The following is a 26,999-nucleotide window of genomic DNA, read 5'->3' as shown; positions in this document are numbered from 1 at the left end:
ATTACAGGCATGCACCACCACGCCAGGCTAATTTTTTTGTATTTTTACTATAGACGGGGTTTCTCCATGTTGGCCAGGCTGGTCTCGAACTCCTGACCTCAGGTGATCAGCCTGCCTCGACCTCCCAAAGTGCTGGGATTACAGGCGTGAGCCACTGCGCTCGGCCTGGAAATTATATTTTAAAGTTATTTTGAATACTCCCTGGAAAAGTTATTGGTTCATATTTATACCCCTAAGTCAAAATATTTGTCAAATATTCAAGAACAATCACTTAAACATACTGTATAAAAGTTTGTATTTCGGCATACTTTACTTTTACTTAACTAATTTTTCAAATAAAATGTATCCACTTTTATGATCTCAACAAGATCGGTCATTCCTATAGCGGAGTTGAAAACTTTCAATTTATTCACAATTGTCAAAAGAATGGAGCAGCCCCCACAGAGACTTCCAGCAATGAGTTGTCAAATTCAGTCTGCATTAAGTAGCTTCCTTACAATCATCTCGACAGTAAAAGTGTCAAATTTCGCAAACACCTGGACAAGGAAGTGACATGATCATCTAATAACGCAGTTAATTCATCTGTCAAATAAGCGAGTGGGCCAGCGTCCCTGAGCTCACTACCCTCAGATTCTAACCCCAGCTTCACATCATTAGGCGTAAGCAGCCAATTGGGCCGTCTGGGAGCCGTGCATCCTGGGAGTTATAGTTTCCGGCTCTCTCCTTCAGACTACAAGCTCCACAAAGCCGCGGGAGGACGGTTGCCTGGTATTATTAGCAAGCAGCAAGTATGGCGGTGGCGCGCGTGGACGCGGCTTTGCCTCCCGGAGAAGGTAAGGCGATCACTACCCGAGTCCTAAGGTTTACTCCATGGAACTGAATTAAACAGTGGAGAGGAGAAAGCCTAGGTTTAGAGGTGCAGTTCTGGACCAGTTCTTTTGATGCGGATCTGTGGTCGTCGCGGGGGCGCGCTACCCTCTGGGAGTTGTAGTTCGCCTGCAGTGCCCAGCTCTCCGGTGTCGCGGTGAGGGCCGAGCGGGGAACTACAACCCCCAGAAGCCTTCGCGCGGCCCGGCGCCTTGGCTCCCGCGCTCCCGATGCTGAGGAGGCGGTGGATTTCGGGCTGTGATGACCTTTCTTGGCCATTTACTTTGAGTCCTGGGTGCCTAAGCGAAATGTTTGGGATCTCCCTCTTTCGCTTCACATATTCCCCTCTATTCTTGGTTCCTGGAACGTTCAGGAAAACCTTCCCTCAGAGACCGCTGACTAGACTGGATTTGAACCCTGTCTCGCAGGTGGCCAGTGGCTGTGATAAAATCTAGGGGATGATCCAGAGCCCACAGTTCTGTACTCCTTGTTCTACACACGGGTCCTAGGATTGAGTTTGGTCGCTGCCAGTGTGTGGGTGCTTCTGTGGCCTGAAGATACCTGCCTCTTTGGGGCGCCGGACGCGAGCTCCTTTTGTTTTGGTTACAGCTCCGAGGCTTGGCAGCAGTCAGTCCTAAATCGGGGACAGGGCCCAGGGGTCGAGGCCCGTTTTCATGGCTTAGACCAGGAGTGCATTTTCTGGGAGCCGTAAATTCTTGGGGGAAGAGTTGGTGGATGGTTCGCAGACCTCTCTGTCGACCCCTTGGAATTGTGTACAAAGGCTGTGCACTTTTCTGAGGCAGCACACCCCTTTCATCAGATTTTCAGAGGGGCTCACAACTCCTCACATGTTAAGAACCATTAGACAATGGGAAAACGTTGAAATCCTCCACGAGAGCAATCTGGTATAATTATTTCCTGCAGTAGTCCTGATCCGGGTGTAAATTTGAAATTGGCCGTTTCTCTGGTCCCGCCCTCTTTGGAGATCGGCTTTTCTTAAACCACACCTCTCAAGCCCACCAAGGCTACTTAACTGTTAATAACAGTTAACCCTTTTACAGAGCACTTTGTATGACCCAGACAATGTTCTCAGTGCCTTTTTTTTTTTTTTTTTTACAGTATCTCATTTTCTCTGTAGAACTACATTTATAAGGCAGGTATTATCCCCACTTTACAGAGTAGAAAAGTGAGCCCAAAAGAAATCAGTAATTTGCCTAATATACCACAATGGTTAACTGGTGGAACCAGGGTTTGAACATCTATGTTATTCTAAAGTGCTTTATTGAGTGCCCTGTGGCAGGAACGGGGCTAAGTACTATTCATATGGTTTCTCTTTTAATTCTCATATCAAGCTAGCAAAATGGGTGTATTATCCTATTTTATGGGAGAATTAGTTGAACTATACTTTGATTTTCAAAATCACAGTTTGGGCACTTTAGGGTATGTTGGTAGTTAGGTTGTAAGCTGATGGATCGCAGTCAAAAGTTTAGTAACATTTAAACAATAGTATCTTTACTTAGGCACAACAAATGGAAGTAATCGTTCATATTTAAATGTATATGAAGATTTCCAAAGTATGGAAACTTGAGGAGAATATCACAAATGTTTTAATTTGATATTTCTGAAGAAAAATGAGTAATTCAATCTGGTCATGTAGAACTCAAGATTGCTTTAATTTTACAATGTTGATATTATGCTCTACTTTTTTCTTAACTTGAAATGGCATAGATATTTTATAATTCCACCCCTATGCTCAGCTGTTGTACATGTTTTGTTTTATTTGTGTTTTCTAACATTTCCGTTTCTTTTCAAGGATCAGTGGTCAATTGGTCAGGGCAGGGACTACAGAAATTAGGTCCAAATTTACCCTGTGAAGCTGATATTCACACTTTGATTCTGGATAAAAATCAGATTATTAAATTGGAAAATCTGGAGAAATGCAAACGATTAATACAGGTAGGTATTGCAATCTGGGAAATGGTGACATAGGATCAATTTATTATTAAACAAAACAATAAAATAACCTGACAAAAAGTAACTGTGCAGGCCTAGAAAGCAGTGATTGTTGCCTTAAATTTTTACATGACAGTTTCTTCTGAAGATGAACATACATGTACTACATTGAGAGTAAATTAGAAAAGGAAGCATTGTTAAGAAAAGGAAGCATTTTACTTTTGGCAAAATACTGTGTTACTAAGGTAACCTTTTACCTCGTGATGGGGGTAAAGAGTTCATTCATTCTTTCATTCAAGAAATGGCTACTGGCCGGGCGCGGTGGCTCAAGCCTGTAATCCCAGCACTTTGGGAGGCCGAGACGGGCGGATCACGAGGTCAGGAGACCATCCTGGCGAACACGGTGAAACCCCGTCTCTACTAAAAAATACAAAAAACTAGCCGGGCGAGGTGGCGGGCGCCTGTAGTCCCAGCTACTCCGGAGGCTGAGGCAGGAGAATGGCGTAAACCCGGGAGGCGGAGCTTGCAGTGAGCTGAGATCCGGCCACTGCACTCCAGCCGGGGCGACAGAGCCAGACTCCATCTCAAAAAAAAAAAAAAAAAAAAAAAAAGAAATGGCTACTGAGTCCCTCTTATATGTCTGGCACTGTATTAAGTTTTGACTGAGAGTTTAAGAACACTATTCTCGTGGAACTTACATTCTCAAGTTGTTGCTGTGTTAAATGTCTTAGTAGTTGGAGGAGGTCTGATTGCTCAGCTTTATCTGTATTTTCTATTGCCCAGGAAGAATAACAAAAAACTGATAGTCATACTGTAGAATATTTAGACAATATGTGTGAAATGTACAAAAGGAGTTTGAGAGTGTTTGGCCGTCTAAAACCTTTTAAATCACTTTAATGTGAAATATTTTATATATGTTATTCCTAAAAATAACAATATGTTTCCTTTTTACAGTTATCAGTGGCTAATAATCGGCTGGTTCGGATGATGGGTGTGGCCAAGCTGACGTTGCTTCGAGTATTAAATTTGCCTCATAATAGCATTGGCTGTGTGGAAGGGCTAAAGGAACTAGTTCATCTGGAATGGCTGAATTTGGCAGGAAATAATCTTAAGGTGAATGGTTTCTTTTTTGTTTACAAAACTATTCTGCATAAAAAAAAATTCAAGCAGTGTAGAAATAAGTCAAATTAAAAAGTGAAAGTACCCATTCCTACTCTGCAGCTTTAATCTCTATTTTTTTTTTTTTTTTTTTTTTTGAGACGGAGTCTCCTTCTGTCACCCAGGCTGGAGTACAGTGGCCGGATCTCAGCTCACTGCAAGCTCTGTCTCCAAGGTTTATGCCATTCTCCTGCCTCAGCCTCCCGAGTAGCTGGGACTACAGGCGCCCGCCACCTCGCCCGGCTAGTTTTTTTGTATTTTGTAGTAGAGACAGGGTTTCACCGTGTTAGCCAGGATGGTCTCGATCTCCTGACCTCGTGATCCGCCCGTCTCGGCCTCCCAAAGTGCTGGGATTACAGGCTTGAGCCACCGCGCCCGGCCAATCTCTATTAAAATAAACTAAAAATAAATCTCATTTTGAAACATATAATATGGCATAATATTCTTTTAAATGTGAACAAAGAATCTATATTGTACCTAGAAAAAAGTAGATCAAACCAGAGTGTTTAGGAGGGAGACTATATCATGCTGAATTAAGCTTTAAGTAAATGTTTAATGCTATACGGGAGAATATACAGTTTTAAAAGTCAGAAGATCTGAATTCTAGACCTACTTCCACTGCTTAGTAACTGTGTAATTTTGGGTAAATCAATGCATATTTCTGTGTCTTATTTTTTGGCATGCTAGCTAAGAGGACTAGATTAAATGATACCAATAGCTGCCTTTTATTAAGCCATTAACGTGTATGAGCTACTGTTCTAAGCATTTATCTGTATTAACTTATTCAATCTCGTGACAGCCTATGAAGTAGATATAGACATTATGCATGTTATAAAGGTGAAGAAACTGAAGCACAGAGAAGTTAAGTAACTTGCTCAAGGTCACATAGCTAGGAAGTCGCAGGGCCAGAATGTAAATCCAGGCTGTTTGCTTTTAATCTAAACTTGTAAACTCTGTTCTATACCACCAACTGTCATATATTATTACTATGGTTTCTTTTTTTTTTTTTTGAGATGGAGTTTTGCTCTTATTGCCCAGACTGGAGTGCAGTGGCGCGATCTCAGTTCACTGCAACCTCCGCCTCCTGGGGCCTCCTGAGTAGCTGGGATTACAGGCACTCGCCCACCACGCCTGGCTAATTTTTTGTATTTTTTTAGTAGAGACAGAGTTTCACCATGTTGGCCAGGCTGGTCTCAAACTCCTGACCTCAGGCTATCCACCCACCTCGGCCTCCCAAAGTGCTGGGATTACAGGCATGAGCCATAGCGCCTGGCCATTACTTTGGTTTCTTCAAGCTGTAAAGATCTTGGATGATATGAACTACTTGGTAGCCGTCTACTCATAGAGAGATAATGAAAGTGTAAGTTTATAACCTGACAATCTACTAAATTCTGTTAGTACTGTCCCTTTTTTCTTGCTAAGTTGTTCTACTCTGCTTCTAGTAATAAGAGGAGGTAAGACACTCTTTCAGCTGCAAAGAACTAGGGAATAATTTTATTTTTTGATTTTGTTTTCATTAAATAATGCGATGCTTTTCTTGTGATAGGCCATGGAACAGATCAATAGCTGCACAGCTCTACAGCATCTCGATTTATCAGACAATAACATATCCCAGATAGGTGATCTATCTAAATTGGTATCCTTGAAAGTAAGTATGTTTTCTATGTTATTTGTGAAGTTTTATAGCAAAATACCAAGAGAACGTAATCTCATTGACCAAAAATTAGCCTGCCGTGTATGAACAGATTGCTTGCTTTATGCTAAGAATTATGGGCTGGGCACGGTGGGTCATGCCTGTAATCCCAGCACTTTGGGAGGCTGAGGTGAGTGGATGGCTTGAGCTCAGAAGTTCAAGACCAGCCTGGGCAAGATGACAAAGCCCCATTTCTACTAAAAATACAAAAAATTAGTGGGGCATAGTGGTGTTAGCCTGTAGTCCCAGCTACTCAGCTGAAGCAGGATTAGATGAGCCCAGGAGGTGGAGGTTGTGGTGACCCGAGATTGGGTCACAGCACTCTAGCCTGGGCAACAGAGTGAGACTCAGTGTCAAAAAAAAAAAAAAAAGAAATTATGTTAGAATACCAGAAATTAAGTATGAAACTTTTTGTTGTTAGTTCTGTAACTGATTTATTTTATGTTAAACTGGTCATTGTAGTTAAGGTTAATTTTATTTACCATTCTCTGAACATGATGGAATTCCCTCTATGCCCAACCAACCAATGCTAGTAGCTTTAGTTACTATATATACATAATGTTTGGTGAGGTTGTGATTAGTCATTCCTGAATTTGAGTCTGTCTGTATTTTTTTTGAAACAAACAGTCTTGCTCTGTCACCCAGGCTGGAGTGTGGTAGTAGAATCTCACTCGACCTCCCAGGCTCAAGTGATCCTTTTACCTCAGCCTTCCCAGTAGCTAGGACCATAGGCATGTGGACATCACCACACCCAGCTAATTTTTTGAGTGTTTGTAGAGATGAGATCTTTTTTTTTTTTTTTTTTTTAGATGGAGTTCTGCTCTGTCACCCGAGCTGGAGTGCAGTGGTACAATCTTGGCTCGCTGCAGCCTCTGCCTCCTGTGTTCAAGTGATGCTTCTGCCTCAGCTTCCCAAGTAGCTGGGATTATAGGCGCCCACCACCACACCTGGCTAATTTTTTGTATTTTTAGTAGAGGCAGGGTTCATCACATTGACCAGGCTGATCTTGAACTCCTGACCTCACATGATCCTCCTGCCTTGGCCTCCCAAAGTGTTTTGATTAGAAGCCTGAGCCACTGCATCTGGCCAGAGATGAGATCTTACTATGTTATCTAGACTGGTCTCAAACTTGTGGAATCAAGCAGCCCTTCTGCCTCAGACTCTCAAAGTGTTAGGATTACAGGCGTGAGCCACTGAGCTGACCAAGTCTGTTTTTTTTTTGTTTTTTTTTTTTTTTTGAGACAGAGTCTTGCTCTGTCACCCAGACTGGAGTGCAGTGGTACAATCTTGGCTCACTGCAATCTCTGCCTCTCAGGTTCAAGCGATTCTCCTGCCTCAGCTTCCCGAGTAGCTGGGGCTACAGGTGCATATCACCACGCCCAGCTAATTTTTGTATTTTTAGTAGAGATGGCATTTCACCATGTTGGCTAGGGTGGTCTTGAATTCCTGACCTTGTTATCTGCCTGCCTTGGCCTCCTAAAATGTTGGGATTACAGACTTGAGCCACGGCGCTCGGTCCTAAGTCTGTTTTTTTTTTTTTTTTTTTTTTTTTGCATTCAGGATTGCTGTTTTTAAAGTAATAGGTGTTAGTTAATTGTCAAAATTAATTTCACTTAAAAGAAAAAACATGTAGCATATAGCACTTTTTATGGAGGGGAATGTATCATGCAGTCAAATAAGTAACAGTTGAAATCACAGTCTTGAAAAACATATGTAGGACGTTTTAAATATAGTTGCCTCACTGTATATTATTAGCATCAGATAGCATCAGATATATTCATTAAGCCCTAGAAGCAGTATCTTAGTTCAGTTTTTCCCAGACTTTAGCAGAAATCATTTTTAGCAATAATTATTCTAAACAATTTGATGTAGCCAGATACTGTTCTGATAGATGCTAAGAGAATTCAAATGAACCAAAGATGATTGAATTTTTTTTTTTTTTTTTTTTCTGGAATAGAAGCCTGTTTATCTGATCAGAATCCTGAGTGTTCAGTTTTGGGTTTATTCTTGGTTGTTGCTGACTTAATATGAGTCAGCTTTATCTGCAAGTAACACATTCTACCTTCCCCTGGTTTTTAGTTACCTAGAGAATACAGTTGCAATTATGGTTGTAGGTTATCACTCTCTTTTTTGGAAAATTTGCTTTATATGTGGTTTTAATGACTTTTTTTTTTTTTTTTTTAATTTGAGACACCAGAGTCTTGCTGTCACCCAGGCTCAAGTGCAGTGGTGCAGTCATGGCTTATTGTAGCCTCGACCTCTTGGGCTCAAGCGATCCTCCTACCTCAGCACCCCCAGTAGCTGGAACTACAGGTGCACCCCATCATGCCTGGCTAATTTTTTGATTTTTAGTAGAGACCAGGTCTCACTATGTTGCCAGGCCAGTCTGAAACTCCTGGGCTCAAGCAATCCTCCCTCCTTGGCCTCACAAAATGCTGGGATTACAATGCAAGTGGGTGGCATGAGCCACCACTTGTGGCCTCTATTTTGATATTTTAAAAGAAAATGAACAAGTGTGTTAAAAATTGCTCAGTGTCTCATAACTTAAATCTCACAGCATGCCTAGTTGCTATGCGAAGCATATGTTTTTGGACAAGTCTTTAAAATATCGTTAGGATGTTGATATGAAAGCAGAGTTGGACCAGAAGATCATCAAGGACCCTTGTAGCATTAACAGTCTTTGATTTGTGTGTGATGAGAAATAAAATAAAGTAGATTCCTTTATTCTTATATGTACCACTTTGGTGTTGTCACAATAGGCCAATTTATTTGTAATCTTTTCGTTTGTAATTCATACTGTTTTTACTTTCAAGACCCTGCTTTTACATGGAAACATCATCACCTCTCTTAGAATGGCACCTGCTTACCTACCCAGAAGTCTTGCTATACTTTCTTTGGCAGAAAATGAAATCCGAGACTTAAATGAGGTAAAATTTGAGGGTATTTTGTGAGATTCAGGAAGTTGGAAAGCCTAGGAAAGACACAGGAAAGAGTTGTGAGCTTACTTTTAGACTGTGAGCATCTTGGAAGAAACTGCCATTCAGATGAAACGCTTGACTCTAGATGATCGTTATTTTTCTTTCCACTTTTCCTTAGTGTCAGTGGGTTATTAAGGTCTAATTTCCTTTGTAAAGCTGTAATTATCATTCCACTGGGAGGCAACTGATGGTAGAGGGACATCTACGTTATAAGGGTTTATAAGACTCCCTGTCCGCATTTCCTGGCTGCTGTGATGTTTTTAAAATAGGGTTATTTCTGCTAGGAAACAGTGCTGATACTCGCCAAAGGATTTTGTGCAGCAGGGATAGATGGCTGTGCTGTTGAAACTTTGGAAGTCAATGGACACTTGTCACTTTTCAGAACAAGAGGGAAATTATCACATTCTCAAATGCTGCCAAAGATGTGTAATCAGTGGAAACCTTGTGCTTGACACTGAATAGTCCTTTTGTTCAACAAAAATATCTTTTGTTCCAGATCTCTTTTTTGGCATCCTTAACTGAATTGGAACAGTTGTCGATTATGAACAATCCTTGTGTGATGGCAACACCATCCATCCCAGGATTTGACTATCGGCCGTACATCGTCAGCTGGTGCTTAAACCTCAGAGTCCTAGATGGATATGTGATTTCTCAGAAGGAAAGGTGAACATGCCCTCTTTAACATCACAAATGTTACTGAAAAGACCATTTCTAGTTTACTACAGATTAATAGAGTATTTCTTAAAATGTGCATTTAGAAATCAAGAGTATTAGTGCAGTCATATAGCAGACTCTGTGCTGGTCATTTAGGATTTTTTTGTCATTTCCAAAAAAGGATAAGAAATAAATATTGGCCTGGTGCAGTGGCTAATGCCAGTAATCCTTGTGCTTTGGAAAGCCGAGGCAGGAGGATCGCTTGAGCCCAGGAGTTTGAGACCAGCCTGGGCAACACAGGGAGAACGCATCTCTAAAAAAAAAAAATTAGCTGGGCATGGTGGTACACACCTATAGTCCTAGCTGCTTAGGAAGCTGAGGTGGGAGGGTTGCTTGAGCCCAGGAATTTAATGTTAACAGTGAGCTATGTTTGTATCATTGCACTCTACCTTGGGTGACAGAGTGAGACTCTGTCTCTGAAAAAAAAAAAAAAGAAATCTCGGCCCCAGAGGTTGGAGCTAGTAGTCTTAGTGCCCTACATACAACAATTTGATTTCTAAAAATTCTTTTTTTTTTTTTTTTTTTTTTTTTTTTGAGACGGAGTCATGCTCTGTCGCCCGGGCTGGAGTGCAGTGGCCGGATCTCAGCTCACTGCAAGCTCCGCCTTCCGGGTTCACGCCATTCTCCTGCCTCAGCCTCCCAAGTAGCTGGGACTACAGGCGCCCGCCACTTCGCCCGGCTAGTTTTTTGTATTTTTTAGTAGAGACGGGGTTTCACCGTATTAGCCAGGATGGTCTCGATCTCCTGACCTCGTGATCCGCCCGTCTTGGCCTCCCAAAGTGCTGGGATTACAGGCTTGAGCCACCGCGCCCGGCCTCTAAAAATTCTTTTGTTAATCAGTTGTTTGGAGCTTGGAACACTTTTGCTTAAAACCATCATGTTATAGATCCTGTGTAGGATCTCAGATCAGTCTCGCAAAAGCTTGTAATATATTAATCTTTCACATATATAGGGGCTGTATTTTTTTTTTTTTCATTTTATTTTCTATTTATCTTCCAGCCCCAAATGTTATGTAAGGGCAGTATTAGTAACATCGTAGAATTCTCCAAATACCCATTATAATGATAACTCTGGGAAAATGCAGAGTTTTAATTTGGAACTAGTAGCAGACATGGTGATTGGTCCACCTCTCCTTTTTTCTTTTATTGAGCTGGAGTTTCACTCTTGTTGCCCAGGCTGGAGTGCAATGGCGCGATCTCCGCTCATTGCAACTTCCACCTCCCAGGTTCAAGCGATTCTCCTGCCTCAGCCTCCTAGGAAGCTGGAATTACAGGCATGTGTCACCACGCCCAGCTACTTTTGTATTTTCAGTAGAGACAGGGTTTCTCCATGTTGTTTAAGCTGGTCTCGAACTCCTGACCTCAGGTGATCCACCCACCTCAGCCTCCTGAAGTGTTGGGATTACAGGTGTGAGCCACCGCACCTGGCCAGGTCCTCCCCTTCTTATACCTGTGAGGCAGCAGAAGCAAGATTTCCCCTATCTGTAGATCATTAATAGTTTCTGTGGCTTGGAGCTGGGATCCCTGCAGAATGGAGTCTTCTGGATCCTGGTACATGATCAGTGGAATGAGAGCTTTAGGGGAGGTAAGGAACTAGGATATGGGAAGGAGGGAGTGGAATTGGGATGGTGAGAGTTGAGATGACTTTATTCTCTCTACTATGCTTCATTTCACTTTTTCCTCTCAGTACATACACACATGCATTATGGACTCAACACATACATTCTCCGTCACCTTTTTTTGTTCTTCTCTACTACAGACAGTAGTTATTTCAGGAGTTTCCTGATGGGAGGATGGGTGGTAGATTACAGAGTGTGTCTCCCTTCTCTGTCTCTCTGCTGTTTTGCATAGTTTCTGAGTAAAGCAGGGGGCCGTGAGGAATAGCAGCCAAGAGCTAGATAGTGGTGGTGCTGGTGTAGGGTGAGGGACATATGTCAGGTCTAGTTTGCCTACCAGAAAGGGTGGCTTTTTTTTTTTCCTGCTATTAATGTTGCTCGGAGAATAAACCTTATTTTGTTTCAAACTGTGACTAGTTCTAGATCTGGAATATGGGTTTACTTGGATAATCCTCTCTACAGTTGTTGACTTTTTCTATTGGAGTAGTACTGGCAACATTTTCATGTCTGAGAGGCAGCATGGTGATGTGGGCAGAGATAAAGGGTTTGGTGTAAAGAGAGACCCACAAAGAGGTGAGACCTGGTTACGAGAGACAGGGGAAAGCTTCACTTTTTTCTCTGCTATCTATTAACTGTGTGGCCTTGTCAAGTTCCTTAGGGCTTTTCTGAGCCTAAGTTTCGTCATCTGTAAAATGTGAATAGTAGTACTACCTAGCTTTCATGGATGTTAGGATTAAGGATGATGTATAGAACATAGGACTGGTCATATAGTAGGTGCTTAATAAATGGTATTATTTTATAAGGATAGAGACTAAAGGTTGAAGAGTTTGTTGAAACTAAAGAGAGTGTTAAAGGAGGTAGAAAATATTTGTTGATTGGATAAATAATGATAAAAAAGTCTGTGTTTCTATACCATGGAAATGGTTTTATTCCAAGTGACTTTAAAGTGAATTTGAATTGGCCGGGCGCGGTGGCTCAAGCCTGTAATCCCAGCACTTTGGGAGGCCAAGACGGGCAGATCACGAGGTCAGGAGATCGAGACCATCCTGGCTAACACGGTGAAACCCTGTCTCTACTAAAAAATACAAAAAAACACTAGCCGGGCGAGGTGGCGGGCACCTGTAGTCCCAGCTACTCCGGAGGCTGAGGCAGGATAATGGCGTAAACCCGGGAGGCGGAGCTTGCAGTGAGCTGAGATCCGGCCACTGCACTCCAGCCTGGGCGACAGAGCAAGACTCTGTCTCAAAAAAAAAAAAAAAAAAAAAGTGAATTTGATTATTTTTTGAGCTTTCTCCATAATGCTTTGCAAACATTTAATTTCAGAGACTTCAGGAGATAGGGAAGAATGGGCTCCCACCTGGGGTAGCCTCTCTGGGGTCGTCCAGCACTAAAGAAGTGTTGGCGGGTGGCTGGCAAGATGGCTGAATAGCAACAGCTCTGGTTTGCAGCTCCCAGCAAGATCAGCGCAGAAGGCGGGTGATTTATACATTTCCAACTGAGGTACCAGCTCATCTCATTGGGACTGGCTAGACAGTGGTGCAGCCCACAGAGGGTGAGCAGAAGCAGGGTGTGGCGTTGCATCACCTGGGAAGCACAAGGGGTCAGGGAACTCCTGCCCCTAGCCAGGGGAATCTGTGAGGGACTGTGCTGGGAGGAACAGTGTACTCTGGCCCAGATGCTAGGCTTTTCCCATGGTCTTTGCAGCCCCGCACACCAGGTGCCTGTGCCGCTGGGGCCCTGGGTTTCAAGCACAAAAGTGGGCGGCTGTTGGGCAGAGACCAAGCTAGCCCTACGAGTTTTTTTTTCATACCCCACTGGTGCCTGGAACACCAGTGAGAAAGAACCATTCACTCCTCTGGAAAGGGGGCTGAAGCTAGGGAACCAAGTGGTCTAGTGCAGCGGATCCCACCCCCACAGAGCCCAGCAAGCTAAGATACACAGGGATGAAATTCTTGCTGCCAGTATAGCAGTCTGGAGTCGGCCTGGGATGCTTGAGCTTGCCGGGGGAGGGGCATGTGTCTTTACTGAGGCTTGAATAGGTGGTTTTCCCCTCACAGTGTAAACAAAACCTCCTGCAAATTCAAACTGGGCAGAGCCCACCGCAGCTCAGCAAAGCTGCTGTAGCTGGACTGCCTCTTTAGATTCCTCCTCTCTGGGCAGAACATCTCTGAAAGAAATGCAGTAGGCCCAGTCAGGGGCTTATAGAGAAAACTCCCCATCTCCCAGGGACAGAGCACCTGGGGGAAGGGGCAGCTGTGGGCGTAGCTTCAGCAGGCTTAAACATTCCTGCCTCCTGGCTCTGAAGAGAGCAGTGGATCTCCCAGCACAGCACTTCAGCTCTGCTAAGGGACAGATTGCCACCTCAAGTGGGTCCCTGATCCCCGTGCCTCCTGACTGGGAGACATCTCCCAGCAAAGGTTGACAGACACCTCATATTGGAGAGCTCCGGCTGGCATTTGGTGGGTGCCCCTCTAGGATGAAGCTTCCAGAGGAAGGAACAGGCAGCAGTCTTTGCTGTTCTGCAGGCTCCGCTGGTGATAGCCAGGAAAACAGGGTCTGGAGTGGATGTCCAGCAAACTCCAGTAGACCTGCAGCAGAGGGGCATGACTATTAGAAGGAAAACTAACAAACAGAAAGGAATAGCATCAGCATCAACGAAAAGGAAGTCCCCACAAAAACCCCATCTGAAGGTCACCAACATCAAAGACCAGTGGTAGATAAATCCACGAAGATGAGGAAAAACCAGCGCAAAAAGGCTGAAAATTCAAAAAACCAGAATGCTGCTTCTCCCCCAAAGGATCACAACTCCTTGCCAGCAAAAGAACAAAACTGGATGGAGAATGAGTTTCACGAATTGACAGAAGTAGGCTTCAGAAGGTGGGTAATAACAAACTCTGCCAAGCTAAAGGAGCATGTTCTAACCCAATGCAAGGAAGCTAAGAACCTTGAAAAAAGGTTAGAGGAATTGCTAACTAGAATAACCAGTTTAGAGAAGAACATAAATGACCTGATGGAGCTGCAAAACACAGCACGAGAACTTTGTGAAGCATACACAAGTATCATTGGTTGAATTGGTCAAGAGGAAGAAAGGATATCAGAGATTGAAGATCAACTTAATGAAATAAAGCATGAAGACAAGATGAGAGAAAAAAGAATGAAAAGGAACGAACAAAGCCTCCAAGAAATATGGGATTATATGAAAAGACCAAACTTACATTTGATTGGTGTATCTGAAAGTGACAGGGAGAATGGAGCCAAGTTAGAAAACATTCTTCAGGATATTATCCAGGAGAACGTCCCCAACCTAGCAAGACAGGTCAACATTCACATTCAGGAAATACAGAGAACACCACAAAGATACTCCTTGAGAAGAGCAACCCCAAGACACATAATCGTCAGATTTGCCAAGGTTGAAATGAAGGAAAAAATGTTAAGAACCAGTGAGTAAAGTCGGGTTATAAAGGGAAGCCCATCAGACTTAACAGCATATCTCTCTGCAGAAACCCCACAAGCCAGAAGAGAGTGGGGGCCAATATATAACATTCTTGGAAGAATTTTCAACCCAGAATTTCATATCCAGCCAAACTAAGCTTCATAAGTGAAGGAGAAATAAAATCCTTTATAGCAAGCAAATGCTGCGAGATTTTGTTACCACCAGGCCTGCCTTACAAGAGACCCTGAAGGAAGCACTAAACATGGAAAGGAAAAACCGGTACCAGCCACTGCAAAAACATACCAAATTGTAAAGACCATGAACACTACGAAGAAACTGCATCAACGAACGGGCAAAATAACCAGCGAATATCATAGTGACAGGATCAAATTCACACACAACAATATTAACCTTAAATGTAAATGGGCTACTAGCCCCAATTAAAAGACACAGACTGGCAAATTTGATAAAGAATCAAGAATCATTGGTGTGCTGCACTCAGGAGACGCATCTCACGTGTAAAGACACACATAGATTCAAAGGGATGGAGGAATATTTACCAAACAAATGGAAAGTAAAAAAAAAAAAAAAAAAAAAAAAAAGCAGGGGTTACAATCCTAGTCTCTGATAAAACCGACTTTAAACCAACAAGTATCAAAAAGACAAGAGCATTACATAATGGTAAAGGGATCAATGGAACAAGAAGAGTTAACTATCCTAAATTTATTTGCACCCAATACAGGAGCACCCAGATTCATAAAGCAAGTTCTTGGATACCTACAAAGAGACTTAGACTCCCACACAAAAATAGTGGGAAGCTTTAACACCCCACTGTCAAAATTAGATCAATAAGACAGAAAATTAACAAAGATATTTAGGACTTGAACTCAGCTCTGGACCAAGCAGACCTAATAGATATCTACAGAACTCTCCACACCAAATCAATAGAATATACATTCTTCTCAACACCACATCACACTTACTCTAAAATTGACTGCATAATTGGAAATAAAACACTCTTCAGCAAATGCAAAAGAACAGAAATCATAACAGTCTCTCAGACCACAGTGCAATCAAATTAGAACTCAAGATTAAGAAACTCACTCAAAACCACACAACTACATGGAAACTGAACAACCTGCTCCTGAATACTACTGGGTACATAATGAAATTAAGGCAGAAATAAGTTTTTTGAAACCAATGAGAACAAAGACACAACATCCCAGAATCTCTGGTACACATTTAAAGCAGTGTGTAGAGGGAAATTTATAGCACCAAATGCCCACAGGAGAAAGCAGGGAAGATATAAAATCAACACTGTAACATCACAATTAAAAGAACTAGAGAAGGAAGAGCAAACAAATTCAAAGCTAGCAGAAAGCAAAAAATAACAAAGATCAGAGCAGAACTGAAGGAGATAGAGACACGAAAAACCCTTCAAAAAAATCAATGAATTCAGGAACTGGTTTTTTGAAAAGATCAACAAAATAGACAGACTGCTAGCAAGACTAATAAGAGAGAAGAATCAAATAGACATAATAAAAAATGATAAAGAGCATATCACCATTGATCCCACAGAAATACAAACTACCATCAGAGAATAAACACCTCTACACAAATAAACTAGAAAATCTAGAAGAAATCGATACATTCCTGGACACATAGACCCTCCCAAGACTAAACCAGGAAGAAGTCAGAGCCCTGAATAGACGAATAACAAGTTCTGATATTGAGGCAATAATTAATAGCCTACCAACCAAAAAAAGGGTAGGACCAGATGGATTCACAGCTGAGTTCTACCAGAGGTACAAAGAGGAGCTGGTACTATTCCTTTTGAAACTATTCCAAACAATAGAAAAGGAGAGACTCCTCCCTAACTCATTTATGAGGCCAGCAACATCCTGATACTAAAACCTGGCAGAGACACACACAAAAAAGAAAATTTCAGACCAGTATCCCTGATGAATATTAACGCAGAAGTCCTCAATAAAATACTGACTGACCAAATCCAGCAGCACATGAAAAAGCTTATCCACCATGATCAAGTTGGCTTCATCCCTGAGATGCAAGGCTGGTTCAACGTAACGCAAATCAATAAATGTAATCCATCACATAAACAACCAGTGACAAAAACCACATGATTATCTCAATAGTTGAAGAAAAGTCTGTCGATAAAATTCAACACCCCTGGCGGGGCACAGTGGCTCACGCCTGTAATCCTAGCACTTTGGGAGGCCGAGGTGGGTGGATCATGAGGTCAGGAGTTAAAGACCAGCCTGGCCAAAATGGTGAAACGCCATCTCTACTAAAAATGTAAAAATTAGCCAGACGTAGTGGTGGGCACTTGTAATCCCAGCTACTCAGGAGGCTGAGGCAGAGAATTGCTTGAACCCGGGAAGTGGAGGTTGCAGTGAGCTGAGATCAAGCCACTGCACTCCAGCCTGAGCGACAGAGCAAGACTCCATCTAAAAAAAAATTCAACGCCCTTTCATGCTAAAAACTCTCAATAAACTAGGTAGTGATTGAACGTATCTCAAAATAATAAGAGCTATTTATGACAAACCCACAGCCAATATCATGCTGAATGGGCAAAAGCTGGAAACATTCCCTTTGAAAACTGTCACAAGACAAGGATGCCCTCTCTTACCACTCGATTCAGCATAGTATTGGAAGTTTTGGCCAAGGCAATCAGGCAAGAGAAACAAATAAAGGGTATTCAGATAGGAAGAGAGGAAGTCAAATTGTGTTTGCAGATGACATGATTGTATATTTGGAAAACCCCATCGTTCCAGCCCAAAATCTCCTTGAGCTGATAAGCAACTTCAGCAAAGTCTCAGGATACAAAATCAATGTGCAAATATCATAAGCATTCCCATACACCAATAATAGACAAACAGAGAGCCAAATCATGAGTGAACTTCCATTCACAATTGCTACAAAGAGAATAAAATACCTAGGAATACAACTTACAAGGGATGTGAAGGACTTCTTCAAGGAGAACTACAAACCAGTGCTCAAGGAAGTAAGAGAGGACACAAACAAATGGAAACACATTCCATGCTCATGGATAGGAAGAATCAATATTGTGAAAATGGCCGTACTGCCCAAAGTAATATATAGATTCAGTGCTATCCCCATGAAGCTACCATTGACTATTTATTTTTTTGAGATGGAGTTTCACTCTTGTTGCCCAGGCTGGAGTGCAATGGCACAATCTTGGCTCACTACAACCTCCACCTCCTGGGTTCAAGTGATTCTCCTGCCTCAGCCTCTCTAGTAGCTGGGATTACAGGCATGCGCCACTACGCCTGGCTAATTTTGTATTTTTAGTAGAGATGGGGTTTCTCCATGTTGGTCAGGCTGGTCTGGAACTCCCAACCTCATGTGATCTGCCCGCCTCGACCTCCCAGAGTGCTGGGATTATAGGCATGAGCCACCATGCCTGGCTGGAGTTTTCAGTTTTTAAAGTCTGCCCATCTTGGATGTTATTTGCTAAGAACCCCCAGGTTAAAGTTCTCCATTTTGAAATGTATCCTAGATTCTTTGATAACGTCCTGTAGCGAGATCTTGATTTGAGTGTATGTGTCACCCAAAAGAGTAATTTGAGCAGTAACCAAACCTTGTGGTGCTTTGGCTGAGCCGTTTCTCAGAGTTAAGCACACCTGTGGAGAGACGAGCATCTTCGTGTGGCACCTCAGTGTTTGGAGTTCTTTCCGAATGTGTTTAGATCTGTTTTACTATTGACAGGACCTTGCACAAAGCTATAACTCTATTGCTTAGTTGGAGATCTTATGGGAGCAAAACCTTGGAGAAAGTTAATATTCCTTTTTAAAATTATTTAAGTTGAAATTCCTAGTGCTAGATATTTTTCTTCTTAATTTTTAGAGATAGGGTCTCGCATTGTTGTCTAGGCTGGAGTGCAGCGACAAGATCACAGCTTACTGCAGCCTCAACCTCCCAGGCTCAAACGATTCTTCTGCTTCAGCCTCCCGAGTAGCTGGGAATACAGATGCTGCCATCAAAAAACCATTAGCCTAATTTTTAAAACTTTTTTGTAGAGATGGGTTCTTGCTATGTTGCCCAGTCAGGTCTGGAACTCCTGGGCTCATCGGATCCTCCTGCCTCAGCCTCCCAAAGTGCAGGGATTACAGATACAAGCCACTACACCTAGCCAATATTCTTTTTTAAAAGGGATATTTCAAATACATAGGAAGTTAGAATAACATAATGAACATCAGTGTACCCACCGTGCAGCTTCAACAATTGTCAATATTTTACCGGTCTTGTTTCATTCCACGTTTTTTGTTGGAGTATTTTTAAAGCAAATATCAGATATCCTTTTATTCAGTACTCCTTTTTTTTTTGGAGACAGAGTTTCGCTCTTGTCGCCCAGGCTGGAGTGCAGTGGTGCTGTCTCGGCTCACTGCAACCTCTGCCTCCTTGCTTCAAGCAATTCTCCTGCCTCTGCCTCCCTAGTAGCTGGGATTACATTTTTTTTTTTTTTTAAGACACATAGCATGTTGTTTTAAGTTCCCTTTCTTAATAGTTGTTGCTTCTTGTTTTAAGTAAACAGTACCTTCACTTTCAAGAGTGGAGTCATCATCCAGTGACTTGAAATTAATATGTTAGAGGCCAGGCATTGGTGGCTTATGCCTGTAATCTTAGTGCCTGGGAAGGTCAATGCAGGAGGATCACTTGAAGTCAGCAGTTCAAGACCAGACTGGGCAACATAGTGAGGTCCCATCTCTAAAAAAATAAAAATAAAAAATGAAAAAATTAGCTGGGTATGGTGGTGCATACCTGTAGTTTCAGCTACTTGGGAGGCTGAGGTGGGAGGATTGAGTGAGCCCAACAGTTTGAGGCTACAGTGAACCATGATAGTGCCATTGCATTCCAGCCTGGGTGGCAGAGAGACCTTGTCTCAAAAAAAAAGAAGATTAATATATTAGAGCTGAATGAGTCTTAATTTTGTTTTTTGTTTTTTAATTGAAAATGGTATTTTAATTGACAGGGAGGTTTTTTTTTTTTAATTTTGTTTTTTTCCTAGGATTTAATATAATTTGTGTAGGGATATCTTTATTGATGAACTCATGTGAAGCAAAGTGGAAAAACATCTTATAGCAGTTGATGATCTACAGTTTGTGTTTTTTTTCCCACAAATACTTAAACTGGAATATTCAAGCTCGAGCCCTTAGTCTAGTCTCTTAGTTTCGCTTTTCTGTCTTCCCACGGTACAGATCATCTATAACTTAGAAATATTGCTTGCTGGGAAATACTAAAGTTGGTGATTGTCTTCTACTCTGGACCTATTTTTGTACAACCTTTCAACAAGCCATTTGTTTGGCAGGAGAATGTATGGAAACTTAGAGCGGATTTCACGAAGATTCTAAATGATTTTGATTTAGTCCACAGGGATGTTTCCATGGAAGGAATGCTTCTCTTTTTTTTTTTTTTTTTTTTTTTTGAGATGGAGTCTCGCTCTGTCACCCAGGCTGTAGTGCAGTGGCGCGATCTCGGCTCACTGCAAGCTCCACCTCCCGGGTTCACGCCATTCTCCTGCCTCAGCCTCCTGAGTAACTGGGACTACAGGTGCCCGCAACCACACCCAGCTAATTTTTTTGTATTTTTAGTAGAGACGGGGTTTCACTGTGTTAGTCAGGATGGTCTCAATCTCTTGACCTTGTGATCCATCCACCTCATCCTCCCGAAGTGCTGGGATTATAGGTGTGAGCCACCGCGCCCGACCCATGGAAGGAATACTTATAATTATTTTTATTAAATAAACTGAACTTTTTTTTTTTTTTTTTTTTTTTTTTTTAAGGAAAACAGAGTCTTGCTTTGTTGTCCAGGCTGGCTTCAAACTCCTGGGCTCAAGCAATCCTCCACCGGCCCTACAAAGTGCTGGGATTACAAGTGTAAGCCACCACACCCGGCCCTTGCTTCATCTTATACCTTCACTCACTCTCTCTTCTATACTATTTTGAAGCCAATCTCAGATTAGATATCATTTCACCTGTTAGTATTTCAGTATATGTCTCTAAAAGAGAAGAACTCTTAAGGAAACAACCACAATGCTATTATCACATCAAAAAAAATTTTAAAAAGTGCCCTAATATCAGATATTCAGTGCTTACATTTTCAGTCCTTATAAATGAATTTCGTAGTTTAGAAACAGAATTCAAATAAGGCCTTATGTCACAATTGGTTGATATATTTCTTAAGTTTCTTTCTTCTCTGTTTAGCATCTTAAAGCAGCAATATATTATTATGGCATGCTCTGTAGGTTGGCTGTGCTGACTGAGTGGTTCTTCCTTGGGGCCTCCTGGGCTTGCACTCAGATCACAGATGGGGCTAGAGTCATCTGAAGGCTTAACTTGGCTAGATGTCCAAGATGACTCTCTTGAATCTCTCAATCTATCTGTCTCTCTTCTCTTTTATTTTCCTTGCTTTCTTTTCTCTCGCTCTCCCTTGCTTTTCTTTTTTTCTTTTGGTTGTAGTTGAAGAAGTCAGAGTATTTGTCCTATAGAGTTTCCCATTATCTGCTCATTTTGCCAGCTATATCTTGTGTCCTTTGACATGTTCCTCTCTCCTGTATTTTCTGTAAATTGGATATGGATGTTTGCTCCGATTCAGGTTTTTTTTTTTTTTGAGGGGAGGACTATAAGGTTGGTGCAAAAGTGATTGGAGTTTTTACTTAGTGGGTTCTGTTGGGAGGCATACAGGGTTAGTTTTCTCTTGTGTTATTAGTAGCTATTAATGATCAATGCCTAAATCTGCTAATTCATTAAGGGTTGCAAAATGGTGACATTCTATCATTCTTTTTTTTATTAGTTGGAATACTATGAAGTAACTATCTGGTTACGCATTGGCATAGTTTGTGTAGGAAAGATAGAATTAATAAAGAGTTGGTGGTTCACTAGTATCCTCTAACTGTGACCAGTTCACTTTTGTTTGTTTTTTTGTCTTTTTGGTTTTTTTTAGAGATGAGGGTCTTGCTATGTTGCCCAGGCTAGAGTGCAGTGACTGTTGACAGGTATGATTATAGAGCACTATAGCCTCAGACACCTGACCTCAAGTGATCCTCCCACCCCAACCTCCTGAGTAGCTGAGATTACACATGCCACCATGCCCAGCTAGTTGTTTTTTTCTTTTAACTGTCATTATGAACTAATGGATTTAAATGCAGTGCATCTATTTAGGCATTTCAGTGTGACAGAGTGAATGGAGAGAATACTCATTGCTTCCTTGAAAATGATTTAAAAATATTTGGGACCATTAGTCCAAGCTCAATGGAAGTGCCCCTAAGCAAGAAAAAGGGTTTAAAACATTGTTAGAATGAGGAATATGAGTCAGAATGGTAGATTAAAAAAAAAATCGAGTGAATTTTATTTATGAAAATCATCCAGTGGTGTTATAAAGGTAAGTTAAGAAGGAAGATCATTGTTGCCTGACAATGTATATTGACTATTCTCGTGCCCTCTCCTCTTCTTTATGTTCCTCAATTCCAGCTTGAAAGCTGAATGGCTCTATAGTCAAGGCAAAGGGAGAGCATATCGGCCTGGCCAGCACATCCAGCTTGTCCAATATCTGGCTACAGTCTGCCCCCTCACTTCTACACTAGGTCTTCAAACTGCAGAGGATGCCAAACTAGAGAAGATTCTGAGCAAACAGAGGTGAACACGTTTATTTCTAACAACTGATGAATTCACAAGTTAAAATATCTCTGAGTCTTTGCTATGGTGATAGTAAGCCTGAGGCAAGTGCTGTGGTCCACATTTCTGGATACTCAGTCCCCTTGTCACTGCAGCAATTTCTGTAGGGAAGCTGAATCGTGCACTGCAAACAGCCAAACAATCTGGCATGGGGGGAATACAGGGTTTTTATGTTTGTTTTTTGTTTTAAAGACAGAGTCTTGGTCTCTTGGTCTGTGAGTAAAGCAGCGCAAAGATAGGTCACTGCAGCTGCAACTACATGTACATGCAACCGTGCTTGGCTAATTTTTTGTAGAGATGAGGTCTCACTTTGTTCCTCAGGCTGATTTTAAACTCTTGGCTTCAAGCAGTTCTCCTGCTTCAGCTTCCTAAAGTGCTAGGATTACAGGTATGAGCTACTATACCAGGAAACGGGATGGGATTTTTAAAAAATATATTTGTTCTTTTTTTTTTTTTCTTAAGACATAGTGTCGCTCTGTTGCCCAGGCTGGAGTGCTGTGGTGTGATCTCGGCTCACTGCAACCTCCATCTCCCGGTTCAAACGATTATTGTGTCTCAGCCTTCTTAATAGCTGGGATTACAGGCATGTGCCATCACACCTAGCTAATTTTTTATTTTTAGTAGAGGTGGTTTTTCGCCAGGTTAGCCAGGCTGGTCTTGGACTCCTAATCTCAGGTGATCTGCCCGCCTTGGCCTCCCAAAGTGCTGGGATTACAGTCATGAGCTACTGTGTCTGCCCTTGGCCCGCCCCGCCCGCCCGCTTTTTTTTTTTTTTTTTTTTGAGGTAGGGGCTCACTTTGTCACCCAGGTTGGAGTGCAGTGGTGGTCTCAGCTCCCTGCATCCTCAGTCTCAGCTCCCTGCATCCTCAGTCTCCTGGGCTCAATTGATCCTCCCTCTTCAGACCCCCAAGTAGCTGGGACTATAGGCATGCACTACCATGCCCTGGCTCATTTTTTATATTTTTTGTAGAGATGGGGTTTCATCATGTTGCCCAGGCTGATCTTGAACTCCTGAGCTCCAGTGATTCACCTGCCTTGGCCTCCCAAAGTGCTGAGATTACAGGTGCGCGCCACCATGCCCGACCTACTTGTTCCTTAATGTAGGTGTTTCTTGTGGGTTTTTGGATACTTAAGAGGTGTATCTGCCTTCAAAGGTACAGTGAAAAAAAGAGAAAAAGTATTGCCAGAAGCATTTTTTTTTTTTTTTTTTTTGAGACGGAGTCTCGCTCTGTCGCCGGGGCTGGAGCGCAGTGGCCGGATCTCAGCTCACTGCAAGCTCCGCCTCCCAGGTTTACGCCATTCTCCTGCCTCAGCCTCCTGTATAGCTGGGACTACAGGCGCCCGCCACCTCGCCCAGCTAGTTTTTTGTATTTTTTTAGTAGAGACGGGGTTTCACCGTGTTCGCCAGGATGGTCTCGACCTCCTGACCTCGTGATCCACCCGTCTCGGCCTCCCAAAGTGCTGGGATTACAGGCTTGAGCCACCGCGCCCGGCCAGAAGCATTTAATATTTACTTTCTTTATCAGAGATCCTGCATTTAAATGTTTTTGTATGTGTATATGTGTGCATAGGAGGGTATCTTCTTTGCAATTACAAAATAAGTTTCTTAACCTTCTCTATGCAGTGCTTTCAAATGAGGATTTATAATTTGGCAGTAATTAAAAGTACCTACTTTGAGAACTTGTAAACTTCTGCCTTTTTGACATTGTTACTTAGGAAGCAGAAAATCTTTCTTTTTTTGGTTTGTGTTAAATCAGAACAGATGTTATTGATTTTTAGGTTTCACCAGAGGCAGTTGATGAACCAAAGCCAAAATGAAGAGTTGTCTCCTCTTGTTCCTGTTGAAACAAGGGCATCCCTTATTCCTGAGCATTCAAGCCCTGTTCAAGATTGCCAGATATCCCAGGAAAGTGGTAAGAAATTAATTTATCTCTGATCCCTTTTCTCCAAGTTGTTTAATTTTCCTGGCATCATAAAGCAGAAAAAGGTGCATATTTTCATAATTTTTTGTTAGTTTGCTAACTTCAGTAATCATTTAGATCTTATACATATCTATGTATATGCACACCTATATATGTATGTATATTATAGCTGCTATATTTCTAATTTTAAGAAACATTTCAAGGACTGCTACCTTTTGTATAGACCTGATGCTTTGATGAATATTCTAATTATCACAAGAATTCATTTTCTTAGAAATGTTTGGTTTGATGTTTTAGGCATATTGGAAGAAATCACTGGGGATTTTTTCGCATTTTACTCTATTTCAAGGAATAGATTTCATTAAAGGGACATAACTAAAATGTAAATATTTAGTGGTTTAAATGATACTCTGTTGATTCTTCTAGAACCCGTCATTCAAGTCAATTCTTGGGTTGGGATAAGCAGTAATGATGATCAGTTATTTGCGGTTAAGAATAATTTTCCAGCCTCTGTACATACTACAAGATATTCTCGAAATGATCTGCACCTGGAAGACATACAGACAGATGAGGACAAGTTAAACTGTAGTCTTCTCTCTTCAGAGTCTACTTTTATGCCAGTTGCATCAGGACTATCGCCACTATCGCCTACAGTTGAGCTGAGACTGCAGGGCATTAACTTGGGCCTAGAAGATGATGGTGTTGCAGATGAATCTGTGAAAGGGCTGGAAAGCCAGGTGTTGGATAAGGAAGAGGAAAAGCCTTTATGGGCTGCTAATGAGAATTCTGTTCCAATGATGAGAAGTGAAATCAATACAGAGGTAAATGAGAAAGCTGGACTATTACCTTGTTCTGAGCCAACAATAATCAGCGCTATCTTGAAGGATGATAACCACAGTCTTACATTTTTTCCTGAGTCAGCTGGACAGAAACAACCAGACATAAAGAAACCAGAAAATATACAACCAGAAAATAAAGAAACCATATCTCAAGCAACTTCAGAGAAAGTTCCCATGATTTTAACCCAGAGATCTGTTGTTTTGGGACAAGACAAAGTTGCCCTTCAGAAATTAAATGATGCAGCCACCAAGCTTCAGGCCTGTTGGCGGGGATTTTATGCCAGGAACTACAACCCTCAAGCCAAAGATGTGCGTTATGAAATCCGGCTACGCAGAATGCAAGAGCACATTGTCTGCTTAACTGATGAAATAAGGAGGTGGGTCAGAAGTCCTTTCGATGTACTGTTTTGCTGGTTTGAGGGTGTTAGATTCTTACAGTTGATTCAGAACACTGTGCGTCTGTGATTATAACACTTTTCATACCATGTAGCCACTGTTGGTTTGGTTGTCTCCTACAGTGTACTGAAAGCATCTGGAGAGCAGAGACCATCTGTTCTGTCTGCTGCATCTCCATCCCCAGCAGAGGACTTGATCCATAGATGCAGTGTAGTGGTAAATGTTCAGTGAACGTGAGCTTTATAGGGATCTGTAATTCTAAACATAGAAAGGTACAGAAAACATTGAAAAACTAAGTATAAAAATGAGAAAATGATGAAGTCTACATGGAATTCAGTACATGACATAAAAATTAATAGCAGGGATTCAGAAGGGGCTAAAATTCTATAGGACTACAATAGGATTATTCCTTAATCCCATGGCTCATATGTTTTACTGACTGCTAACCCGGGAAAGTTAGGATTTCATTAATATTGCGACTAGTAATATTTATTGGTATTATCAGGTAGAAGAGGAAGAGGCAGCAAAGGATACTGAGAAAGGGCAGCCAGAGTGGTAGGAAAACTAGGAGAGTTCCACCTTCAACAGGAGAAACTGTTTCAGGAGAGATCGGAGGTGCCATAGAGAGGACACAGGCATTAGACTTGGCAGTTGGAGACTATTGGTGACTGTATTGGTGATTCTCCAGACTATCCTCAGGTTGGGTGATTTGCTAAAAGGACTCACAGAACTTGGGAAAATATTATTCTGTTCGTCATTATAGTTTGTTACAGCAAAAGGATACAGATTAGAACCAGTAAAGAAAAAAGGTGCCTAGGGCAGAGTCCAGGAGAGATGAGGTGCAAGCTTCCAGTTGTTCTCTCCCAGTGTTGTACAGACAGGGCTTAATTCTCTCAGCAATGATGTATGATAACACATATGAAGTATTGCCAACTGGCAAAAGTTACCTCATCTTTGATGTCCAGGGTTTTTATTGTGGGCCAATCACATAGGTAATGAGTACCCATGTAACTGATCTTAACTATTTAGACCTCAGGCCACTTAGAGGTCACACTGATAACTCCGTGGCTCAGGACCCCAGGTGAACACAACAGATGTTGACTAGAAATCATTGATTGCCTAAACTACCTAATGTGGACCAAGACCCCAGGTGTATAAAGATATTCTATTTCAGTCAGGATATTCCAAGGGCTTGGAGATCATCTCCCAGGAGTCAGTCAAGGACCAGTCTTCTTATCTTTGCAATGTACAGTGTTTGAACATCCCAGTCCTGCTGAGTTAACTCTTTACTGCACAATGACCTTCCCAAGAGCAGCTTCAGTGGTGTAGGGGGATGAAGGCCATTTTGGAATGGGTTGAATAGTGAATAAGAGGTAAAGAGTTTGAAGGATGAGTGTAGCCAATTCTTGGAAAGAGTTGTTTTGAGGAAAACATGAAAAAAGAGAGTTAAGTGGTATCTGGAGGAGAAATCTAGATTAAAGGAACATTCTCTTTTGGAGATGAGAGATACAGAGTGTGTTCATGTGTTGATGGAATGAATAAATAAGGAGGGAAAAACTGATGGTGCAGAAAAAAAAAAAGAGGAAGAGCAGGATTGCAGTTCTTTTTTTTTTTTTTTTGAGACAGAGTCTGCTCTGTTGCCTAGGCTGAAGTGCAGTGGCGCCATTTCGGTTCACTGCAAGCTCCGCCTCCCAGGTTCAGGCCATTCTCCTGCCTCAG

The 26,999-nt window shown here is 41.9% G+C and overlaps 1 protein-coding gene across 2 annotated transcripts in view; it reads left to right on the top strand.

The window, feature by feature from the left end:
• Positions 1-347: 347 nt before the first annotated feature.
• LOC105477502 (centrosomal protein 97) overlaps positions 348-26,999 on the top strand; it is a 37,701-nt gene continuing 11,049 nt past the window's right edge. Inside the window, exons 1-9 of one of the 2 annotated variants that reach the window (XM_011734058.3) lie at positions 348-833; positions 2,681-2,823; positions 3,775-3,933; positions 5,525-5,626; positions 8,485-8,598; positions 9,146-9,312; positions 21,920-22,084; positions 23,903-24,036; positions 24,649-25,261. In XM_011734058.3, the coding sequence (XP_011732360.2) occupies positions 791-833; positions 2,681-2,823; positions 3,775-3,933; positions 5,525-5,626; positions 8,485-8,598; positions 9,146-9,312; positions 21,920-22,084; positions 23,903-24,036; positions 24,649-25,261 (1,640 nt within the window). In that variant the 5' untranslated portion in view covers positions 348-790. Of the gene's footprint in view, positions 834-2,680; positions 2,824-3,774; positions 3,934-5,524; positions 5,627-8,484; positions 8,599-9,145; positions 9,313-21,919; positions 22,085-23,902; positions 24,037-24,471; positions 25,262-26,999 lie in introns of both variants that reach the window. The other variant, XM_011734057.3, reaches the window with a different exon arrangement.

The sequence above is a fragment of the Macaca nemestrina genome, chromosome 2, assembly GCF_043159975.1.
Source record: "Macaca nemestrina isolate mMacNem1 chromosome 2, mMacNem.hap1, whole genome shotgun sequence".
Classification (NCBI taxonomy): Eukaryota; Metazoa; Chordata; class Mammalia; order Primates; family Cercopithecidae; genus Macaca; species Macaca nemestrina.
The sequence above is the reverse complement of the archived record's forward strand: the minus strand, read 5'-3'. Positions and strand labels throughout refer to the sequence as shown.